Consider the following 23,128-nt stretch of genomic DNA (forward strand, 5'->3'; position numbering starts at 1 on the left):
TCGTGGCGGCTGTTGGCGGCGAACTCTCGCGAGGCTTGGGCGCAGGGCATCGCTGCTGCGGCTCGGAGCGGCGCCATTTTGGGGCTGACTGACTGACTGGAGCGAGGAGTTGTGCGCGCGGCGGGGGAGAAGCGGCGGCAAAAAGGAGCTTTCAAATCCGGGACCCCGCAGGAGCTGCTGTGCTTGGCCGGGACTTGGCTGGCAGGTTAGAGCCACGGTACGCCGGCGCCGCCGCCTCCTCCTCCTTCCTCCATGCCACCGCCTCGCCGGTCGGTCTGAGGGAAGAGGTGGCGGAGGAAACAATGTTTGCGTGTGCGGAGCGCGGGGTTCCGGAGCAAGGCAGGCGAGCGGGCCCGTCCCCGGGGGTGAAGAGGCAGGAGAAGCGGGGCTCTGAGGCTCCGCGGCTGCGAAGGATCCTCGGCCGGAGCGCGGCTCCCGTAGTTCGGTCTCTTCCCCCCGCCCCCCGGCCTGCATCGAGCCCTGGGCATGTGGCCTCTCCGTCCTTTCTCCGTCTCCCTTCCTCTTCCAAGCGGAGCGGGGGGATAAACGGGACACCAGCTCTGTTGGGCCCCGGCTTGGTCGAGGGGCGGCAGTTGGAGGCAGCAGCTTCGAACCCCCTGCGGGCGGATTGCGAGCGAGCGAGGGTGTAAATATGACAACCTCCAGCGGGAGGACTCGTCCCCGACTTTACCTGGCCATGAAATGGGACGGGAGGAGGCGGAGGGAGAGCGAAACCTGGGCAGGAAACGCGTGCGCACTCCCGTAGGTTAGACGCTCGGAGAGCCGCGGACGCCTTTCTTCCTCGCGCCCCTCCTACTTTGCTCGGGTCCCGGATCCGAGATTGCTACCTCGGAGGGGGGGGGTCCTATCGTGTGTTTACTCGGAAGTAAGCCCAGCGGCGCGGAGTGGGGACTTCTCCCGACTAACTATGCCTAGGGGTTGCAGCTGCAAGTCCTCCCGTTTCACCGATCTTCCTTTTGTTCGGTTGGTTCGTTGTAGCTTTTATCTTTATTCTTTTTTTTCTTTTTTGGTACGAAATTGGGCCAAGGAACGTGCTTGGTGGGAGTTTTTAATTCTTCCGGTTTTCTTCGCGCCTGCCTCCCATGATAGTACTCTTACGCCAACCGCCGTTTCACCCTGGAGTAGGACCTCCTCCCCTCCCCTTTTCGCTGCTGACTCCAGCATATGCTTCCAGCGCAATCCGCGTGGATTTCGTTGCATGTCCTTATTTTAAGGCTTCCTTGTTCACAAGTACATGGTGTTCATTATTCTCAAGAGAGCAGATTCATGATGTTGCAGATTTCCTAGATGTCTCGAGAAAGGAACATTAATTGCAGTATGTCTTGTCTCTTTTTCCCAGCCTCCTACCCCACTTCTAGGTGATCTGGATTCTGAACATGAGCTTGGATATTTTGCAACCTGTTGCCTCAGCTTGTGAAAAAAAGGTAGCTGGATGCTGACCTGCAGAGTCTGCTTCGATTGAAAAGGAAAACGTTGACTAAAAAGGGAATTGGGATTATAACCTGTTCAGTTGCTTTTCCACTTCAAACACTTCTGAAGCCTGCAGAACCCGGTTTATGAACTTTTGAGATTCTTCTTCTGCTTCCCCTTAAATTCAGGATATCATCTTGGACTAATTTTTCCCCATATGGAATGGATAATTGTATAAACTTCTTAAGTTCTGCATGCTACTTTCAAGAACTGATTTTGCTTTGTAGTTCAAACATTTCAGTCAAAACAGAGATTGACTTGATTTGTCAACTAAGTCTAGAAGATTATATTAAATGTAGCTCCCAATTTTTCTAATATTGATGTAGAATTTATGGCAAATATTGCTTTCATTTTTTAGGCAATTTGGAATTACCTTTTACGATGATGTCTGTTTCCTAAATGAAGAGACAAAGAGCTTTATTTTTCATTTTTTAGTGGGGTTTTTTGGTAGTGTTCTGAAGAAGCAATATGGGAATATCCAGATAGCTGCTGTGTGTGGATGTCTGAATTGACTCTTAGAAATGAACTTCATTTTGAATGCAGACTTTGACTTCTCAGTTCTATTCTTTATGTCATAAAAGGTGTATTTTTCTTTTGGAACTGATGTTTATGATAGTAAGATATACGTGGAATAGGAAAGTGAAGAAGTGTCAGAAGATAAGACAGGCTGTTAAAACCAGACTTGTCTGACTTTTTTGAAAATAACTTTTTGGAGTCCTTAAATGTGAAGAATGGGTAGCTGATTTCCAATAATCAGCCCTTGTATTGCATAGCTACGGATGTAGTATCTTTAAGGAACTCGGATCATTACTGCAAGGGAAGCAAACTGGAAAACGCAAATCACGGAGAGTTAATGCCAATCTGTGCAGTTCTCTTGGATTTTGTAAGTATTGCCTGAAACTACAATTGTTACAAATATTAATTGTAAGTGAGGTAAACTGTTGAAGATGTTCATTTTTTGTTTTGCTTGTGTTAATATTTTTCTTTATCAAAAGTTTGAGAGGCATGTTAACACATGAAAATCTATTTTAACTATATCAGAACTTGCTTGGATTCTAATGAAGCTTATACTTACTACTTAAATTTGAAGTTTCAGCTGATTCATGACTACTTGAAAATGAATCTGATTGAACTTAAATGGACTTGCATCCTATTTAGGATTTGAACCATGTGCAGAAGTGATCATTAGGTCAGTGCCAGGCATCTTGATAGTGCTGTGATGATAGTTTTGGACCAGGATTAAGCCTTATTTGTCTTTCTCCTCTACACCCCCCCACCTGATTTTAGTACTAATATCTTAGTTTCATGTAAGGTCTGAACCAGAAAACTGGTTAGCTTAATCCAAGATAGCTGTATTAAAGCTTGGCACAAGAGGATTGCGACTGGCCACTAAATATAAAATTGATTGTGAGCTGTCTAGATAGAATTCTCATTCTGTTTAGTCTCTTATGTGTATGTAGTAGATATAGTAGTGTTGGTATAGAAACACTTCTGTGAACGTGGAATGCTCTTCCCAGGGAGACCTGCCTGGTGCCCTCATCTTAAGGCACCAGGCAAAAGCATTCCCTTTCTCCCAGGCCTTTGTTTAATTAGACAGGCCTTTACAGTGGTGCCTCGCAAGACGAAATTAATTCGTTCTGCAAGTTTTTTCGTCTTGCGAATTTTTCGTCTTGCAAAGCATGGAACTGCACCTCTTCAAGCAATGCACCCTGGGTATTAACGGTTTTAAGAAAAAGGAAACAAACTTGCAAGACGTTTTCGTCTTGTGAAGCAAGCCCATAGGGAAATTCGTCTTGCGAAGCAACTCAAAAAACGAAAAACTCTTTCGTCTTGCGAGTTTTTCGTCTTACGAGGCATTCGTCTTGCGAGGTACCACTGTATTTAACTACCCTGTCTATGGCCTTTTAAACTGTGTGTTCGAGTGGGATTATTGTTTTTATTTGTTACTATGATATCTATGTATGTACATACTATGTTATGTATGTTATTATGGTATACATTTATATGTTGTAAACTGCCCTTTGATCCTTGGATGAAGGGCGGTATAGAAATTAACAATAATATGATAGATATTATAGTTAATATTAACAATAATATGATAGTCCATAGCCACTTGGAACAATTTTAGATTATTAAAATAGAACCCTGACCCTACTCAGATCTTCACCTGATATCAATATTTTTTTTTACAAGAGGATACTGACATATCCTGTCCCCCGTGCAGATGTGTGATGCTTTGCTCCTTTTGCCTCTAAATGCCCATTAACCTTGTACACAATTTGTTTTGATATTTTACAGAAAGCATTTTTAAAGCCCTAGCTGCCAATATATACAGTGGAGCCTTGCTTTTCGAATGCTTCGGAAGTCAAACGATTCGGAATGCTTCTGTTTTTGAACATGCCTCGGAAGTCGAATGGCTTCTGAGGCATGTTTCCCCACTTTTTCAATGGCTTTTGCCAACTGGCAATTGTGCCTTGGTTGTCGAACGTTTTGGAAGTCGAACGGTCTTCCGGAATGGATTACGTTAGACAACCGAGGTTCCACTGTATATGATTCTGAAATGATTTTGGTGCCACTTTCCAAAGATGGCATTGGCCCCCATGTTGGCCTGGTTAATAGTAAGCCATAAACTACAGCACTTGTGGTTCATTTAACTCAAGAAGCCAAGGTTTGTTCTTTGCTTTCAGTTTGTTTTGGAAATGCTAAGCTTGGTTTGCTTCCTTATGATACGCACAAGAAGAGAGGGGCAGGCACACTTGATCCATGTGTGCTAGCACACTACTTGTTTGTGGTGAGATGTGGTTTGTTTTAGACCATAATTTACTGCTAACGTTCAAACTGGGCCAACATCAACTTAATATTTTTGATTTTTGATTATTCATTGTTATATTTCATCTCCAGAAAAAGCACATACAGAGAGTTGTTTATGCCAAGCAACTGCTGGTGTCTGGTGATGTATAGCTGAGCATTTGTTAATTTTGTTGACAAGCCAATGGCAAGTGACAATGGAAAGGATACAACTCATGATTTAGAAGCAATCCTCTTTGGAAGTTAGAGTGGAGAAAACAGAAGAGAAAGTAAAACAGAAACTTAATATACTCAGGAGAAATACTTGACTCATAACAGAAGAGAAAAAAAAATAGAAAAAAAAATACCTAGCTGAAATACTGGGCTTATAGTAAAGTTGCATAGTTCTTTATCTAGTTGTATAGTTAAATAGTTCTTTATGCTAAGATAAAGCCCAGCTTGAAGAAGAATTCACCCCCTTGAGCAGGGTTAGCCTAAATAGTGCCCTCCTATTATTCCAGATAATTAGCCATGTGGTCTTAGATGTAGCAGTTATACTCCAGTGTCTGAGAGCCACCATGTTGAAGAATATTTACCCCAGGGTCAAATGAGCCTTTGCAGTACAGTAGGGTTGCATCTTATGCAGAGGTTTGGTTCCAGTGGTTCCACGTATACCCAAACCCAAATGGATAGCAGATGGGGAGGGTGGAGGAGAGAGAGAAAGAATTCCTAGTACTCCTGGAGCTGGCACACTCAGCAGGCCTTGCTTAGCAAGCAAGGTGGAGTGCTTGAAAACTCTTTTTGCTGGGTAACCCAAGTGAACCCTGCGTGAAAATAACTTTTAATCTCTTTTCCTTGCTTGGATTTCACTTGCACTTATGTGGTGTATGGTTGAAATCAACACAAGTTAAATGTGCTTGAGGTGTGACTGTACTGTACTTTGCAGTGGCTTGTTACTAAACACACATTTGATAGTTTCATTTTCTTGCTCATTTCAATTGGGATAAATTGGAACCCTTCTATGTTAGGCAGTAATCTAGCCCCTCTTACTGGAACTAAGTACCATGGAATTCAGTAGAACTTGCTTATGAGTAGACACAGGCTCAGACACTGTTGTTTTGTTTTTTTAATGAAGATGCTAGAATACTGAAATGGTATAAGACAACTTCCCCAATAATTGTTGAGGGGTGCAGAAAGCAAAGGCATTCAAGAGCACACTGCAATTTATGAAATTGTTCAGGCATGCTAAAATATATATTTCAAAATACTTCAAACACCTGCTAGGGTCCACAGCAATCCCACTGGCTTGGGATTTAAAATACATTTTTGCTAGTGCATTTATGCAGTATGGCTGTGCTAAAGATGTGAAACCCCTTTTGATGATGTTGGGTGCCTTAGTGCTTATGCAGTAATGGTGGTGGCTGGTCTGCACTGGACCAAGGGCTTGGTATCACTCTATACATGATAGGATGGGCAAAAGGTTTCTCTATACCAAATAGGATTGGTCTCTTAAGCTTTAGCTTGGCTACAGAATGTTCTGTTTTAGTTGGCTGTTTAGATCCTCCGTTTTAATTTCTTCTCCAGCAGAATACTTGAGTCAACAGAGTAGATTAACTACTTCTAAATTTATCTTGCTCTGTACTTTATTAGAAGTAAAACTTGGATAGCTTCATTAGGGCAATGAGAATACAGTTGTGTTTAATTATAACATTTTAAATTTCCTGCAGGTTTCTTTTCAACAGAATCCAGTGCTGCCTCAAAAAATATATAAGATGGACAAAACAACCTAGTTACAAAGTAAGTTACTGATATTTGGCACTATTCAAATCACCTTAAACTCCAGCATATTTACATATGTTAATCTCCCTCCCAAATTTGACAATTTAAAACCTTAAATCAGGGATTGAAGTGAAGCCTGGGAGTGAAGATTCTTCAGTGAATAAACAATTCTTTTGATCTCTGTTGATATTTTGACTTGGACTACTTATCTTTGAAAATTCTATTTAGTTAGCTTTTTCTTTGTGTCTGTCGATATGACAGTGAATCTCCCCTTTCCTTGTACAGCATACTTGGTTGAGATCTCAGTGCAGACATTTCCCATCTTTCCTAAAAGTGCTTGCAGAAATCCCCTGACGATTCTGTGGATCTTTGGCTAGAGGTCTAAAATGTTGACATCAATAGAGTTTTTGTACAATTTCTGTACAGAAGTGAAGGAAATCTTCATACCTGTGCATGCTAAAATGATTAGCAAGAATTTCAGACTTAATTCAGGCATCAAAAGTAAGAATTTGAATTATATAGTACAGTATGTATATAATGTATGCAGTTTCTTACTATGTAGGTCTTTAATTTTAATTGCAGCTTGAAGTAGAACCAGCTACATAGATTGTATCTTGGTCCCGAACAGGAAATTCTGTAATTTTCCTTCCACAGAAGCATTAAAAAGTGTGCCTCAGAATGTGTGCCGCATCTTACAGTGATGACAAATCCTGATAGAAGTCATAGAATGATAGTTTCTGATTATGCAACTGAAACTTTTGTATTGTGTAGAAACAGTTCCATGCAAGTTATCTGTCTTAGCCTGAGTTATTGTGTCCACTTCCCTAGAAGTAAGCCCCATTGCGTTCAGTGAGTTCATGTGGTTGCTTTTACAGTATTAGAATCCCCGTGTATGTAAAAACAAGTGTTTTCTGGTGTGTATTTTGTAGGCAGTGTTGCTTTAGTTATATAGTTTCCAATTTGTTTCTGGGCCCAATTCAGACGCGGGTCGCGCTGTGGGTAAAACCTCAGCGCCTAGGACTTGCCGATCGCATGGTCGGCGGTTCGAATCCCCACGGCGGGGTGCGCTCCCGTCATTCGGTCCCAGCGCCTGCCAACCTAGCAGTTCGAAAGCACCCCCGGGTGCAAGTAGAGAAATAGGGACCGCTTACCAGCGGGAAGGTAAACGGCGTTCCGTGTGCTGCGCTGGCTCGCCAGATGCAGCTTGTCACGCTGGCCACGTGACCCGGAAGTGTCTGCGGACAGCGCTGGCCCCCCGGCCTTTAGAGTGAGATGAGCGCACAACCCTAGAGTCTGTCAAGACTGGCCCGTACGGGCAGGGGTACCTTTACCTTTAAAACAGTAAATGACTTGAGGCCAGGGTTTGAAAGGCCACCTTCTCCTTTGTGAACCCACTTGTTAGAATATAGTCTTCTGAGACTTTGTTTTATGTACCACCACCTAAAGTATAAAAGTTGGTGGAAGCATGGCACAAAGCATTCCAGTTGTGGAATTTCCACTTAAGAAAGGTGAGATTGGCCCTATACAGTGGTACCTCGGTTTTCAAATGTAATCAGTTCCGGAAGTCTGTTCAAGTTCCAAAATGTTCAAAAAAACAAAAACTGAAAGCGGAAGCCTCAAAATGGAAAACTCAAAATGGAAGCTGCATTTCCTGTTCGAATTCTGAGGCGTGTTCAAAAACTGAGGCATTTACTTTCGGGTTTTCGGTGTTCCAAAATCATAGCATGTTATCCATTGGGGTGTGTAGTTAATTCCTGCAGGTTCTCTCTTTGGCCCGAATTGAGTGCATACATGATAAATTGGTCATCTAGCACATCACAGTATATGCGGCTCCTAACATTGCAAATGGTATTTTAGAAATGTTAGGCATTGTAAGGATCTTTGTATGCAGTACAGTGATGAGATGACTGTTGTTCATTCTAGGATGGTGTAGTTGTGGATTGATAATTACGATTAATTACTTTATTCTTGGGAAATGTGAAACTCCTACTACAACTAAATTTAGCACACCCAAGGAGCTATGATTTTTATTATAAGTGCATTCTTGTTTCTTACTGACAAAAAAAATACAGTTTTGAAACTGCACAATTTGGCCAAGTCTTGTATATATGCATGGTATGCTTATAAGTGAGTCCTGCTGCTATTCATGATGAAGACACTGCAAATGACAGCTGATGCACGACAAGTGCTATAGAGTGCAAGTCTGTAGCCTGTGAGGTGTCCACAAACAAAATACTGGTGCCAACCTTGGCTTAGCTCCGTTGTCCTGCACATTTGCATGATCCTATCACGCCATGTGGTGCAAATGAGGTGCACAAGGCTGAAGAGTTGAATAATCGTGATTCTTTTTCTACTTTGGATATCTTTTCAGGGCTGTTTCACCTTGTTCTAGCCCTGGAGCAAATTAAGTGTACATGGTATGGTCATAAGCCAGGCTCTCCATTGCTCTAGTGTTCTCTGCTATTTCTTTGAACTGCATTTCCTTTCTTATGCAACCCCTAAGACTTGATGGTGATGCATTTCTTCTTAATTCTTAGTAACATAACTGTTGAAAGTAATCAATTCAGGGTGATAAGTACCTGGGTACTCCATATCCTGAAATTTCTCTCTCTGCCTCTCCCTCCCCCCCCCCTCTCTCTCACACACACGTGTAATATGGGCTCACCCTATTCTTCTGATTATAAATAGTTTTTTATATTTTTGTAAACCGGCCTGCAAATTCAGTTAATAGTTATAGAAATTAACTCATGCAAGTCATTAACAACTTTTAAGTGCTTTTCAACATAGACTTGGAAACACATCAAAATAGCTTGCTGCTTACAAGATGTTAGGGCCCCCACACTCCACTGACAACATCTCCATGCCATTAGATAGATACTTAATAGAAAACCCCATCCACTCTTGCTTTTGAATTGTGTAGTGTAGCTGGTATGATGACATGACTGAGCTGTAGTATTTTCCGGAAAGTGGTGACCTTCAACTCTAGAGCTGTGAGATGCAGTTTAAATAACTGCACCCGTGATTGTATGGATTGATGTGGAATAAAATTAAACTTAGGCGACATTTTATTGGGTTGTCAACTTTGATTGTGACCTGATATGCTCACTCTCCCTAGAGTTTACAGTTTCTAATGATGAGGACTGTTTTATTTCAAACTAGAAACAAAAGCAACAAAAACACACACAAACAATTTAAAACTGTTTTTGTTTATACTAGGTTAGATCCAGACTTGATTTTCTGTGAATGGAAAGCTTGCAGAAGGGACTGGATGCAGTGACTGCCCTTAAGAATATGAAGGGTGGGAAGCAACCTGGTTGTCAAATGACTGTTTACTGGGGTGGATTTTAGCCTATGCTTGTATTAAAACTACTACATGAGTTTGGCCTTGGCATCGCGAGGTGTGAGATAGTGGCATAGTGAAAATGAGTGCAGATTTTACTTTTTGTCAGTTGGTTAGAGAAACTCCTTGTAAAACTTCCATATTATACATGAAATCCATAATTAATTAATGAAGTGCTGAAGATGAAGATGGCTATCAGATATTCTGCAACTGAATATGAACTGAACTGAAAAGGAACTGTCACATACTGTTGCTCAGCAGTTAAGATCATTGTAGCCTGTAAAAGGGCTGAGCAACTTTGTTCAGTATTGAGGGTCACATAAAAATGGAAGTCTGAATACACACAGTATCTGAAGATTCAGAAAACTGTTAAATGCTAGATACCAAGCACTTACTCTGTGGTAGTCAGGAATTGGTACTGTCATTTGAAAATCCTCATTTTCCTATGATAGAAGGGAATATTCTTCACTGAGTTGCTGCAAAACTGACTTGTGACATGCTTTTTGTGGTAGAGAGCATGCCTCTCTTCAGTCTTTCTGCCTTTAACCTAGCAGACAGGCTAAGCTCAAAATATATCTGCCCATATAATAAAAATGTAATAATCTCACACTGCAGTTTGCTTGACTATAGATAAGTGGCAATCCAAAATTCAGTGTATTGGGAGGTGATGGATAGGTAGCTCATAGAGGGATTCCCAGAACAGCCTGCAGTGGTCTTCCAGCTCTGCTAGCTCATTCATCTGTCAGTCTCAGGGCCCAGGATCCAGATCCACAGGCCAGCTGGTGCTGCTACTGGCCACTTTCCTCGTCTGTGGCTGATGTTGAAATCTGGTGCTGCTGCCATGGATTGCTATAAAGAATGGCAGGAGGAATTGTTTCCGCTTGCTTCTGAATTTGTGGTAGCAACAACTGCACCAGGAGGTGAAAAGCAAGGAGGAAGGCACACAGAAGCAGTGGCTTCTTACGGAACTTACAGAGGAATCCTAACTTTGTCTCCTTACAGGCAAGTCCTGCTGAATTCAGTGGGACTTTCACAGGTAAGTGTGGTTAGAATTGCAGTCTAAGACATTAAGATTGCTGGTGTTAAAATCTTCACTGACTCCCAGTTTATTTCAGTGCTTTTCCAAGTACACTTGGTGAATAGCTTTTTAAATTTGTGTTTGTGTTAGCTGTGATTCTTGAATGTTATTGTGGTTCTTTTCACTTGTTAAGTTTCTTTGGGGATATTAGTCTTACTGCATGATACGTGATTAAAAATATATATCCTACATTTCCCTTCTCTGATAGGTATTTGCCATGAGGTGTTGAAGCCTTGTTTTCACTGATTTGGAGAGACTGGACCTAAATGGCGCAGCATGACTTTGCTCCAGCCTGGCTTAATTTCCCTACTCCACCATCATCATCAAAGGTCTGTTCTTACAGTTCATTACGAGTATCAGCACCAACTTATCTTTCACTTTTGAAATTAGCAGAGGTTGTGTAAACCATTGATTACTATACTAGACTCAGTAGTGCAGCTACTGTTAGATCCTGGACTTCATGATGTAATGACTCCAACCCTTTTCTCGTCCGTCCGTCCCCCCCAAAAAACCCCCCATGCTTTTCATTGGTTTTTATATTCAAGAGATATTAGAACAAAAATCTCAAAGAAAAACTGTTTTCCAAAAGGGAGCCTAAATTTCGCAATTTAAACAGATCATGCCACCATGATAGTTATTACTATTTATTAAATTTGTATACTGCCCTATGCCCGTAGGTCTCAGGGCGGTTGACTGCAGCAATCAAATGTAATTTGTCTCTGCTGCCCTAATAGTAAACACTACAATTAACTTGGGAATAATCACCAAAAGTGCATGCCTGGCTCACCTTTTTGACTGTAAAATTCATTTAAAATAAGTAAGCAAGCAAACAGGCAAGAAAAGTGGTCAGCTGGTGCTGACCCCATCTTCTTCCAGTTTTTTCTGGGGTTTTTTGTTTAAAATCCTATTGGTGTATGCCCCTCTTTGTAAAAATAGCCTAGTTTAAATGAAACATTATTATGATACAAACATGTTAATAGAATTATGTTTTAAACAGGTAAAACATTGTAAATTGGCCATTATTTTACAGCAGTAGGAATACCACTCTGTAGAGCTTACCACTTTGCCTCCCCAAATTGCATTGTGGTGCTTATTTTTATGAATAGTTTTCAGCTTATGCATGTTTGCCACCGTAAGTTCTCTGGAGGAAGGACTGGTTTAAAAAGTTTTTTAACCATGTCCATGTGCAAGTTCAATGAACTTTACCTTCCTCGCTTTCGCCCCTGCCGCTCTCCACACATCCTCAAAACCTGCTCTAGAGGGTTGGGGAACTCTGGAGCAGATTTTGGGAAGGCAAAGCCCCATTCTGTTAGCAGAAGTCCATTCATGTAATGCTCAGATCTGCCCAATAATTTATTGCTCTTTTTTATATCATTGTTTCACAGTAACAGCTGTGTAATTTGGGGTTTTGTGGTGTGTGTGTAGTTGGCATAAGTGTCAACCCTGTTTATCTCATCAGCTTGGATCCAGAGATTTTTTTTTGTACAAGTGGAAAAGTGCTTCACCTTGAACAAAGTAGATCTGCCTGATTTGTCCAGTTTCCCTTTCCTGACTCCTTTGTCCCACTCCACTCTGTTCCAGGGGTCCATTAATCTTCAGTCACAGCATTTGGATCTAGGGAGGAGCCAGAAGAACTGATGCGTGAACAGAGTTCCACTCAATTGTCTCTGGATCCTACCCATAGTGTTTTGCTGGAAAAATACTTGATAATTACCGTATTGTTCCATGTATAAGATTATATTTCCCCCCTATTTTTTCAAGTTTAAAATGGGGGGGGGGTCATCTTATACATGGATAGCGCATATGGGAGATTTCTTTATTTGGAGTCCCAAAAAATAGGAGTCGTGTTATACACGGGGGCGTGTTATACATGGAAAATTCGGTATTTGACTAGTCAGATGCCCCCAAAAGATCACCATGGTTTAAAAGAACAAGTCATACGTTGTGTTAATGTGGACTTTGCAGTGGAACTGACATCCATTTAGAGACAAAGCTCATTAAGTTCTTGTCCTGCTTTATGCTTGCAACTTACATGCGATTGAAAATGATTAAATTCTCTAACTATGAATAATCAAACTCTTCCAATCAAGCAGCATGGATGACTTGTAGAGAAATAATTTTGCCTAGCCTTCATTTCTTGACATTTATTGGAGCCTGAACCTATGCACATTTACTGAAATGTGGGACTTATTTGAAAAGTAAATGCATATTTTAAATCTGGTGTTTATCACATTGGACAGAATCCAACTTCGTACAAGTGGAGCTCCACTCATGCAATGGGATTTCTATCTTCCTCTCCTCCCTCCTGCAGCTGTCTATCTGCACCCTCAAGTTGGCTTAAGGGTTCAGGACCCTCTGGAGCAAATTTGAGGGGCCTGTAAGAGGAAGGAGAGGAAGTGAAGTTTGATGTGTGAGTGGCTTTGAATGTAACGTATTGTTTTTAATCACTCTGACTTGTTCTGGACATGAGTTCTTGGTATTTGGTGTGACTGCAAAGCAACATCAGCTGCATTATTATAGTACAGGCAACGAACGATTTTTGTGTGTCCAATTGATGCGCAACCACACACAGACACATTGTGGCAACCTGGAAGTGGCCATTGCACCCAATGACCTGGAATGCAACCCACACGCAAATCGGGGGTGGGGGCTGTGTCACTAAAGTGACCGGTCAATGTAAATATGTTTTGTAGTGCTCATTTGTTTCTCATTGACCTTATCTTAACATTCATTTAAAACCTCATGAGGGAATGGGAGAAGCAAACTGGAAATACATTGTGATGCCAATAATGTGTAGAGTAGTTTAAGCTAAAAATGACTTTCTGGTGGCAACTTACCACTTTGAAATACGTGTGGTGTGTAAAGAAACAACCCCCCCAACAAAACCCAGAAAAGATCTTGCTGTGTAAACCTTTAAGTGAAAATGCCACCTAGATTCTGTTTGCAAGATGTAATACTTCTCTGCCCCTGTTCTTTGGTCTCAACTTGTTTTCTACCTTGCAATAGTGTAAAGATCAATAATAGCTTGAAAGGTCATAAATCAACCAAACTTTTTAACAACTCACTTTGCAATATCAGCATGCTTGATGGAACACTAGCTCCACCATGTGCTGAAATTGCAGACTGCATGTTTGCACTTAGGTGCAAGATTTCTTGAAACTTGTATGGAAATAGTAACCAAGGTAGCAGATCTTTCAGTGACTTGAACAGTCGTACCTTGGTTGACGAACGCCTTAGCAGTTGAACATTTTGGGTCCTGAACGCCGCAAACCCGGAAGTGGGTGTTCTGGTTTGCCAACATTCTTTTGGAAGCTGAATGTCCGACGGGGCTTCCGCAGCTTCCAGTTGGCTGCAGGAAGCCGCGCATTGGAAGTAAAACATTTTTGAAGTTGGATTTCCGGAACGGCTTCCATTCAGCTTCCAAGGTACGCCTGTATAGGACATACCTCAAAGAACAGGTGGTCACGAGGATGAAAATCCAGGAGGTTACAAATAGTTGGCAGTCTTAGCTGGCCAGTACGGTGGTACCTTGGTTTAAGAACAGCTTAGTTTATGAACAACTTGAATTAAGAATGCTGCAAACCCGGAAGTAGGTGTTTTGGTTTGTGACTTGGAATAAGAACATGTTTCACTTCCTGTTGAGTGTGTTCCATTTGTAAATTGAGTCCCCCACTGCTATGGGAAAGCACGCTTTGGTTTAAGAATGGACTTCTGGAATGGATTAATTCGTAAACCAAGGTACCACTGTATACCGTATTTTTCGCTCTATAGGATGCACCTTGTTTTAGAGGGGGAGAACAAGAAAAAAATTCCCCCTCTCTGCTCAGCGCCCCTTCAGCGAAGCGGCAGGAGAAACTGAGCCCCTTCCATTTCTCCTCCTGCTTGGCTGAAGGGGCGCTGCGCAGCTCTCCCTCTCTGCTGAAGCCAGGAGAGTCTTGCTCTTCCGGCTTCAGCAAAAGGAACGCGAAGCCTGCGGAGCGCAGCGGGAACTTGCGCTGTGCTCTGAAGGCTTCAGGCGGCTATCCCTGAAGCCTGGAGAGCGAGAGGGGTTGGTGCCCACCGACCCCTCTCCCTCTCCAGGCTTCAGCGAAAGCAACGCGGAGTGCAGAGTGTGGAGGGAGCGCCAGATGAGGTAATAAGTTAGAGACCCTGTACTCATCCCCATTGTGTAGGTGAGGCTATATGGTAGGACCTTTTTGATAGTGAAGCCTTGGCTTTCAAACTTGCTCATCTAGGAAACCAGTCTGCTGCTCATCTTACAGATACTGTATTCTAATAGTTGGTTTAAAATTGTGCTTTGTGAGATGTTTTTACTGTAGAGCAGGCTCATTTTTCTGGTTTGTTGTTGTGCTTACTAGGTTTTTTTGCTGCTTATTTTTATTTAAATACATGTATATACTTACAGTGCATTTTAATGAAGTTTCTTTATCTGTATACTGCCTTAGAGGCTTTTTGAAGAAAAGCAGTGATAAATAAATATATGTAAATACAGACAAATATAATTCATGACAGTTATACCTGGCAGCCACGGAACGCAGGTAAAATGGCAGAGTGCTGCTTGTCAGTTGCTCTGGAAGTTTATGACTTTATCCCCCCTTTACTCTTGCCCTTTTAAAATGTGGCATTTTGGGGGGGGGTTATTGGGTTGTTGTTTTTATTTTGGTTATGTATTTTGGGGTTTTATATTTTGATTTTATTCTTAAAGCCGCCCTGAGACCCCTGGGTATAGGGTGGTATATAAATTCAATAAAAAATAATAATATTTTAGTGGATTCAGATTTAGAAAAACTGAAAAGTGTTTAAACAGCAAACCTTTGCACTCTTGCATGCCAACAAAGTAGCTGAAGATGATTTATTTAGTGTTGCTGTTGTAGACCTCACCTAATATTTGTGTTTACTTTTAGTCATCACTGAATTTTGAGAAGCATTCCGACAGCTTTTCATGGACAGAGAATCGTTATGAAGTTAACCGTAGGCGACACAATTCTTCTGATGGATTTGATCCTAGTAGTGGTCGTTCAAATGGAGGTTTGTATGTGTTTAATCCTCCAGATACAGTGTAACCCTATTTTATTTTTACTGTTTTTTAAGTGTTGAGTCGCTCCTAGTTCATAAATCCTCTGAACAGTTCACTGCGTAAGCTGAAATTGATATGGGTGACTGTATTGGATAAACTGAAAACTCCATGCAGCACAACTACAGAACTGCTCTTTGGATGAAGAGCCATAGATTGTGCTTTATCCTCTGTAGTATAGCTATAGGAGGGTGAGTGACACTTGGATGTATTTTATAAAATTACCACCCCAATTTGTATATTGCATATTACTACACCAAGAAAAAACAAACTTTTTCAAAGTTTTGCTGAGTTTTTTTGCATGTTCACTGTCCCTTCTCTAAAAGTTTTTTAAAAATGTATACATTAAAATCCTATGCTGGACTGCCTATTTCCATTCTTTTATGGATGATAGCTTCTGTTTATTCTTTTGAAATTAATACTTCTGCTGCCGCTCACTTATTACACAACATACTTTTGTCTTTTCTTGACGCTACTCCTCTTAGATTTTCTGAGCGACTAACCATGGGATCTTATTATAATTTTTTATTTCATCAGTCATTTCAATTATTTCAGTTCCTAATTTACAGTTCCACTAAACTTCAGTTATTTTTAGCACGCTACATTTCACCCCCTGCAAAGTAATTTTTTTGGAAACTGCTTGTAACTTTGCCATTTTAAAATCCAAGGGCATTTGGGAAGAAAAGAGAGAAATGGCTGGCGTTCACAAGGTAGAAATGGCACTGAAAACACACACCACAGAGTGGGATATCATAGCGGAGGTTCACGTGCTCGCGCCAGTAGCTTTCAGTCTGGAAAAAGCCAAGGGTTGCATGAAAAAAATGCACCGGAAAGTGAGACTCTGAAAAAGGAAGACAAGGAAGAACCCAAACAATTTGAAGCCGAAGATTTTGTAAGTTAATCATAATGAACTCATTCACTTGCAGAAGTGAATCATTTATGTGCTTTCATTGAGCTTTAATCAAGACCTCCATTGGTAGAAGTGCACTCCTGACCTTTACTTGACAATGGGAATTTAGTCTCAGTGCTGATAGGTGCTGAGAGCAAGCCCCCACTGGGATCAGCTACAGTAGGGAGTTCTCATTTGGGAACTTCTTAGTACAGCCAATCTGGTGAAAGCAGGGGCTTGCAGTCAGTGCTGAGCCCTACTTTCAGCAGGGATCTTAATTTTCAGACTGGCTTGAGTTACGATTTCAGGGTGGTTCCAGATGATTAACAGGTGAGTGGCCTTGCCAGCCTGTGAAAATGGCCTGTGTGGTGTAGGTGACATCAAGATCTGGTCTGCCAGTGGGATTCTGTTCCCAAACCCTGCGTTACAGCCTCCCTGGAGTGAGATGGAAAGTAAAGATAGAAATTGGATATTGCATAGTGATGACTTTGAACCCCAAACCCTTGGGTGACCTCTATTGGTGGTTTTATGTAGATTTCATTTTGTTAGATGTAGGTTTCATTGAGTGATGCTGAAATAAGATTTAGCACCCTCATAGGTAAACATCATTTGCCAGATCTGAGTCATCTCTCTAAATTGTAATATTTATGGCACGTTAAATTTTAAATATTGGATATTTTCCAGCAGCTCTTAAATCAAACTGTATTTTGTTTCCCTCCTTCTTTTCAGCCATCCCTGAATCCTGAATATGAGAGAGAACCAAACCAGAATAAATCATTAGCTGCTGGTGTTTGGGGTAAGAGCACTGGGCTTTAAATTACAGTAAAGCCTTTTGAGTGTCATTTTGTTAGAAAGTGCCTTTGAAATGATATTTATTGTTGCACTTTAAGTCGGCTATACTTTGTGATGCTGTTTGATTTTTGTGATGCATTTATTGAGCATTGAGAACTATCAGAATAATGTAGCTGTGCTGCTCATAAGGAGTTATAATGTGTTCATATTCACATTCTTGCACTAAAGATAGCCATCACGTGTTAGTGTTCCTGAAACCATGATGGCTGTGCATTGATAGAGAAAATTTCTGATTCAAGTGGGGCCTGCAGGACGTTACAGTATATGCATGCCACCTAACAAGAATTAGGTGTCAGCCAGCTGTGCCCTCCTCCCAGGATAGTCGATTCCATGCTCCATTCTGTTTTTATTTTCCAACTATCATGCAGCATCACATGGCTACTAAGCATGCTTGGTTATTCTTGGGTCATGTTTTGGGTTTTTTCTCACCTTAGGTTTTGTATTTAATTTTTTTTGTACTTCACAGAGACTTTGGGGTTCCTTCAAGTATGCTGATGCCTCCCTCTTTTTAAAATCATTTTGTTTTGTTTCATGTCCTGCTGGCAGTCTTTTTTGGTGGGGTCAAGATGATGTTCTGTTCCTAAAGCTGTTGGACTGTTTTAAATACTGTCTCTTCTTAGGTCAGGTGGCTTCTTTCAGTTCCATGATACCTGGTTATAAACATGAACACTTGTTTTGCTATGATGATCTACAGAGTATAAGGAGAACTGTATCACCTGAGCCTCTTCAGTGTTTTCCTCCTGAATTAAAAAATATCAAAGCAATATAAGATGAAACTTTTGTTTCTTTGCAGAATATCCTCTGAACCCAAAATCTAGATCTCCACGCATGCTGGTTATAAAAAAAGGCAGTACGAAAGATTTACAGATATCTGGATTCCCTGTAGCAGGAAATATTCATTCACAGTCAGTCAAGAATGGAACTGGTACAAGTGTCTATAAAGGTTTAGTTCCTAAGCCTGTCATTCCACCTGCAAAGGTAAGATGCGTATAAGTAATGTGTCTTGGAGGAGGGGATTGCAGATTGTTTTGTAATGTTTTTCATTTTCTGTGTTAAAGCATTACATCTAAGACACATATTAAACCAAAATAAATGCAACCCTGTTTACTCCTTTATCTCTTGTTACCTCTCTCTGTTTCTCATTGCCTTCTCTTTTTCAAAATTTAGATTCTAAGCTTCTCAAGGAAGGCGCCAACCCCTCTCTTCAATTAATCCCCCCCCCCATATATTGTCATGTAGACTGATGGTGCTATATAAACATATTCAGGTTCTTGTCATAAACATTAAATAATGTAAAGAATTTAGTTTATTAACATGGTCAAAAATTATTCATCATTTTGATTTATTTAGACAACACAGTGGAAAAGCCAAACAAAAGACAACAAACTTGGCCCTCCATTTCCTCATGATTCTCCATATGGTATTGGAAACTTTAGTGCTTTCAAATCTACTGCTAAGGCTGTTGGATCACAGAATTCAGTGAAAGAGGTACAGAAAAATTGGTTACTTTTTTTATTTGGGGTATTTCTAGTTTTGAGAAGCTATGTTTCATGAACTTGTGATTTTTGAGAATTAAATGGAAACTTTAAACTATACATAAATAAAACAGAAATACTGGCAGCTGAACAAAATGAAGCATTGCCATGCAGTTTTTCTTCATCTCAGTATTGTGTGTTTTTCCACCATAGTGTAATCGATCAAATTCCTCATCTCCAGTTGATAAACTTGGCCAGCCTCGCTTAACCAAATTGACTCGAATGCGCACTGATAAGAAGAGTGAATTCTTGAAGACACTGAAACGGGATCGAGTGGAAGAGGAGCATGATGGGCAAGAGAAGGTACTACAAATTTTGTACAGAGGGTCATGTGTGTTTCATTTTTTACTACAGACTTTCAGCTTACATGGGGGCTGCGTTCTGAGGATAGTGCATAAAGCCAAAATTGTGTATAGTCAATGGGTTCCATGGCAGGTGGGATTGCCAGCGTCTTCTTTAAGACTTGTGATGCCATGTTGATCATAAAGAGTGACGTAAAATGTAGATAAGGATTGTCTTCTATTTGGAATCTACTTAAAGGAATATCTTCCATAGTGAGCTTAGCATATGTTGGTTTTTCCATCAGAGCTTACTGCCTCTATCCTATGTAGCTTAAAATTCAGCTGTTTTAGTCAGTCCTATACCACACCCCAAAAGTAAACAAAGGTACTTTGTGCTTCACAATTCAGAGATAACAGTCTCATTAGTCACAATGTCTATATGCTCTCCCCAGAATTGGAGGCACTGTGCCCCTGAAAGACACTTGCTTGGGTGGGAGCAACAGCAGTAGAGTTCCATTGCACTCATGTCTTGCTTGTGGGTTTCTCAGAGACATCTATTGGCTTCTGTGGAAAATGGAATGCTGGACAAGCTCTAGCAGTGCTCTTCTATGGGTTTAACTTCCAGTGGGATGCAATATGTAGGCTTGTTGCATCTTTTTATATTCATGCAAATCGTGGACAAATCTTTTTGGAATTTACTCAAATATGTGACTTCTTTAACAGGATGATGATGATGAATTTAATTTACATAACAGCAACAATGGTCACGAAGAGAGGGACATAAACCGAAACTTTGAAAATGAAATTCCTCAAGAAAATAGAAATGCTATAATGATGTCTCAGCAGATCATTCGGTCTTCAACATTTCCGCAGACCGATGTCCTTTCAAGCTCACTTGAAGCAGAGCATCGGTATGTATTTTTCCAATTATTGACATGGTTTTAACCTGTTGAAAAATACTGCTTGCTGGAAGGATAGGTATACAGCAGCGGCAGGGAAACGTTTTGACCTGGTGGAGCAGAACCTTGTCTATCCATGGGCCAACTTTTGACAGGTAGGCGGGACAACCTGTCAGTCGACTGACATCAATTCTGAGTGGAACTCAGTCATGCAGTTGATCCAGTAGGCTTGAACTCAGCGCACATCAGCTGATGGGCAGTGACTTCATCTTGGTTTTCTGCAAGGATCAGCTATGCTATCAAGTTTCTCAGGGGAACAACAGCACAGCTGATTAAGCCATACTTCCACCTGCCCCACACCTGATGTCACATAATGACAGGTGTAGGGCAGGTGTCTCTGGTTTGGGGAAAATAGTATCATGGGCAAAATTTAGCCCCTTGCCTGGCCAAATTTGACTTGAGGACAGAAGGTTCCCCACCCCTTGTATACAAGGTTAAGCTGGCTAACAATAAGAATTAACTTGATAGTTTTGATTCAGTATTTCACATACTGCACATAAATAGTTACTGTCATTCAGCTGTATGGTCCTTGGAAGTGTTGTTTTATTTATATTGTTTTAAGTTGAACATTTGCCTCTGTTGTATCCTAAAGAATGGGTTAGAAATACATTAGATAAGCATCCATGTATAGACCCCCTGTCGTGCACTGGGTTTTCTGATGTATTGATGTTCTTTCTGTACTGTTCTTTCTTGAATGGGAAGAAGAGAGGCATGAAGAAAAAATGGGCAGGGAAGTGAAGCAAACCTTTTGCTTTTTCAACCACTTTCTCCAAAAAGTCTTAAGAATGCAAGGTTGTGAGAGCTGGCCAGAAGATGAATTAAATTGCACCCTTCAGAGCAATTAGATTGGGTCTGGAGAATGAAAGTTGCTGATCTTTTTATAAATGTCCACATTTTTATTTCTTTTGTAAAGATTGTTAAAGGAGATGGGTTGGCAGGAAGACAGTGAAAACGATGAGACCTGTGCTCCGCTAACTGAGGATGAAATGAGGGAATTTCAGGTCATTAGTGAACAGGTGAGAGCGAAAGCTAGCCCTACATAACTTGAGTTTGTTATGTTTCAAGTGAAATATTCTATTGAGTGGGATAGAAGATGGACATCTTTCTTACATTCCATATTGAAGCATTTCAGTGTTAAAATGATCAACTCTAGTTCCTTCTTAATGCCTGAGAGAACCGATAGCTCATATAAGCCTCCATATTTTGTGCTGCCGGCACAACTATTTATGGTGGCAATGGGAATCTTGTTTTCCTATAAGAGCCTGTTTGTTAGATACACATTGGTGAGTGTTTTAAATTACAAGGGCAAGAAGTTTCTTACTGTTGGTTGACCTCTTATTTAAACTTTTCGCATCCTGTTCCTTTCCTTGGATTTGAGCCTTGAATATTGCAGGGGGAATTTCCAATATTTAATCTGAGGAAATATTTTGTAAATCTACTGGTTCAGAGATACAGGAGGGGAATATGGGTATCTAGAAACTAGGTAATTCCTGTAAGACCATAGACCCCTATTTGAAGGGATGTTTGAACTATTTGAATTGGGTTTGAAATGGGGGTCAGCTTACTAATAGCTGCAGAAAGTTTTGTGTATTCATATTAAAGTAGCCTCCCCTCTTTATCCAGTTCAGCTTTATAGAATCAGGGATGTGGCAGTAGAGACAACTTACTGTATATATGCAAACAATATGTAAACCATACTCATTTTATGGGAAATGGAATTGTAATTGGGATTTACATCTATGTTCATGGCTCTCTTTAACCTCATACTTTGACTTGAGATCTAATGGCAGGAATCTAATTACATGTTTATTTTCATGTTTGTTACTAAAAAAACAACAACCTGGAAATGCAAGTATCTACAAAACATAGTACTAATGCCATTGTTGAATCTTGCGAAGTTACCGTATTTTTTGCACCATAACACTCACTTTTTTCCTCCTAGAAAGTAAGGGGAAATGTCTGTGCGTGTTATGGAGGGAATGCCTACGGGTGGCATGCCTACGGATTTTCCTCCTCTAAAAACTACGTGCGTGTTATGGTCGGGTGCGTGTTATAGAGCGAAAAATACGGTAATTTTTGTTGCCAGGCGTGAAATACACATGCTTAACACCTCGTACAAAAATAAATGCTTTTCATTCTGCCATTTTCAGATAGCTAAATTGATTTGTGCTTTAAATTTCAGTTACAAAAAAATGGCCTTAGGAAAAATGGTATTCTAAAAAATGGCCTCATCTGTGACTTCAAATTCAGTCCCTGGAAAAACAGCACTTTCAAACCAACAATTGAGAATGAAGACACGGAGACAAGCAGCAGTGACACATCAGATGATGACGATGTGTGAAGATTGCTAGAGGATGTCTGCCTTGCATCTTGTGCAGTTTGAGAATGAATCGTTCAAAAGAGGGGAGAACTATAATTTTACATAGTGACATGCCCCCTTAGAGGAAGGATCTTTTGGACTCCTCGTGAAGGAACCTAAGAATGTTGTGTTGATGAGCTGTGTTGAACATGACTATAATTTCTGTAAATGAATGTTGTAGAAATGAGGACTTTGCCCCAACATTGACTTTCTTCATCACTGCAGCATTTCTCTGACGAGCAATGTGACAATGTAAGAGAATGAGATTTTCTCATTTAATAATAATAAAAAGATTATGTAATGTTTGGCAAAGTTTTTGTCTTAAGACTGCAGGTCTAAGGGAGAAAAGGGCAGCTTGACACAGTGTGTTGCTTACTGAGACGGATTTCTTCTACAGTGGGAATCTACAGTTTTCACTTTGTGCACAGACAATAGACAATATAGCATGTTTGCTAAACAAAAAAAATATGACATAAGTGCACTAAGACATCCATTTCCTGAACTGTTGTAATTGTTCCACATACCAGTAATTCTCTAGCAGTTTGTACTACAGTAATTATGAAAAGACTTGCTTCAATTCTAAACTTCACAGAACTGGTGTAAATCAAAAGCTTTATTTGGATGCTGCAAGACCCAGGAATCTGGATCCTCCACAATGAGTGCTGATTCTTTGTGGGGAAAATAAACATTATTTTGATAAATTA

The 23,128-nt window shown here is 40.7% G+C and overlaps 1 protein-coding gene across 2 annotated transcripts; it reads left to right on the plus strand.

Annotated features, from left to right (window-relative positions):
- Positions 1–53: 53 nt before the first annotated feature.
- GPBP1 (GC-rich promoter binding protein 1) lies at positions 54–23,128 on the plus strand. Of its 2 annotated transcripts, none has more exons than XM_053408574.1 (13): positions 54–217; positions 1,361–2,374; positions 6,006–6,075; positions 10,684–10,804; positions 15,380–15,503; positions 16,218–16,441; positions 17,168–17,234; positions 18,084–18,268; positions 18,641–18,778; positions 18,979–19,128; positions 19,830–20,017; positions 20,979–21,081; positions 22,248–23,128. In XM_053408574.1, exons 4-13 carry the CDS (start codon positions 10,742–10,744, stop codon positions 22,404–22,406), a joined length of 1,401 nt encoding a protein of 466 aa, XP_053264549.1. In that variant the 5' UTR covers positions 54–217; positions 1,361–2,374; positions 6,006–6,075; positions 10,684–10,741; the 3' UTR covers positions 22,407–23,128. The 2 variants fall into 2 exon arrangements, with proteins under 2 accessions (XP_053264549.1, XP_053264548.1); XM_053408573.1 differs by having other exon boundaries at positions 54–205.

This window comes from Podarcis raffonei, chromosome 11 (assembly GCF_027172205.1).
Source record: "Podarcis raffonei isolate rPodRaf1 chromosome 11, rPodRaf1.pri, whole genome shotgun sequence".
NCBI classification, from domain to species: domain Eukaryota; kingdom Metazoa; phylum Chordata; class Lepidosauria; order Squamata; family Lacertidae; genus Podarcis; species Podarcis raffonei.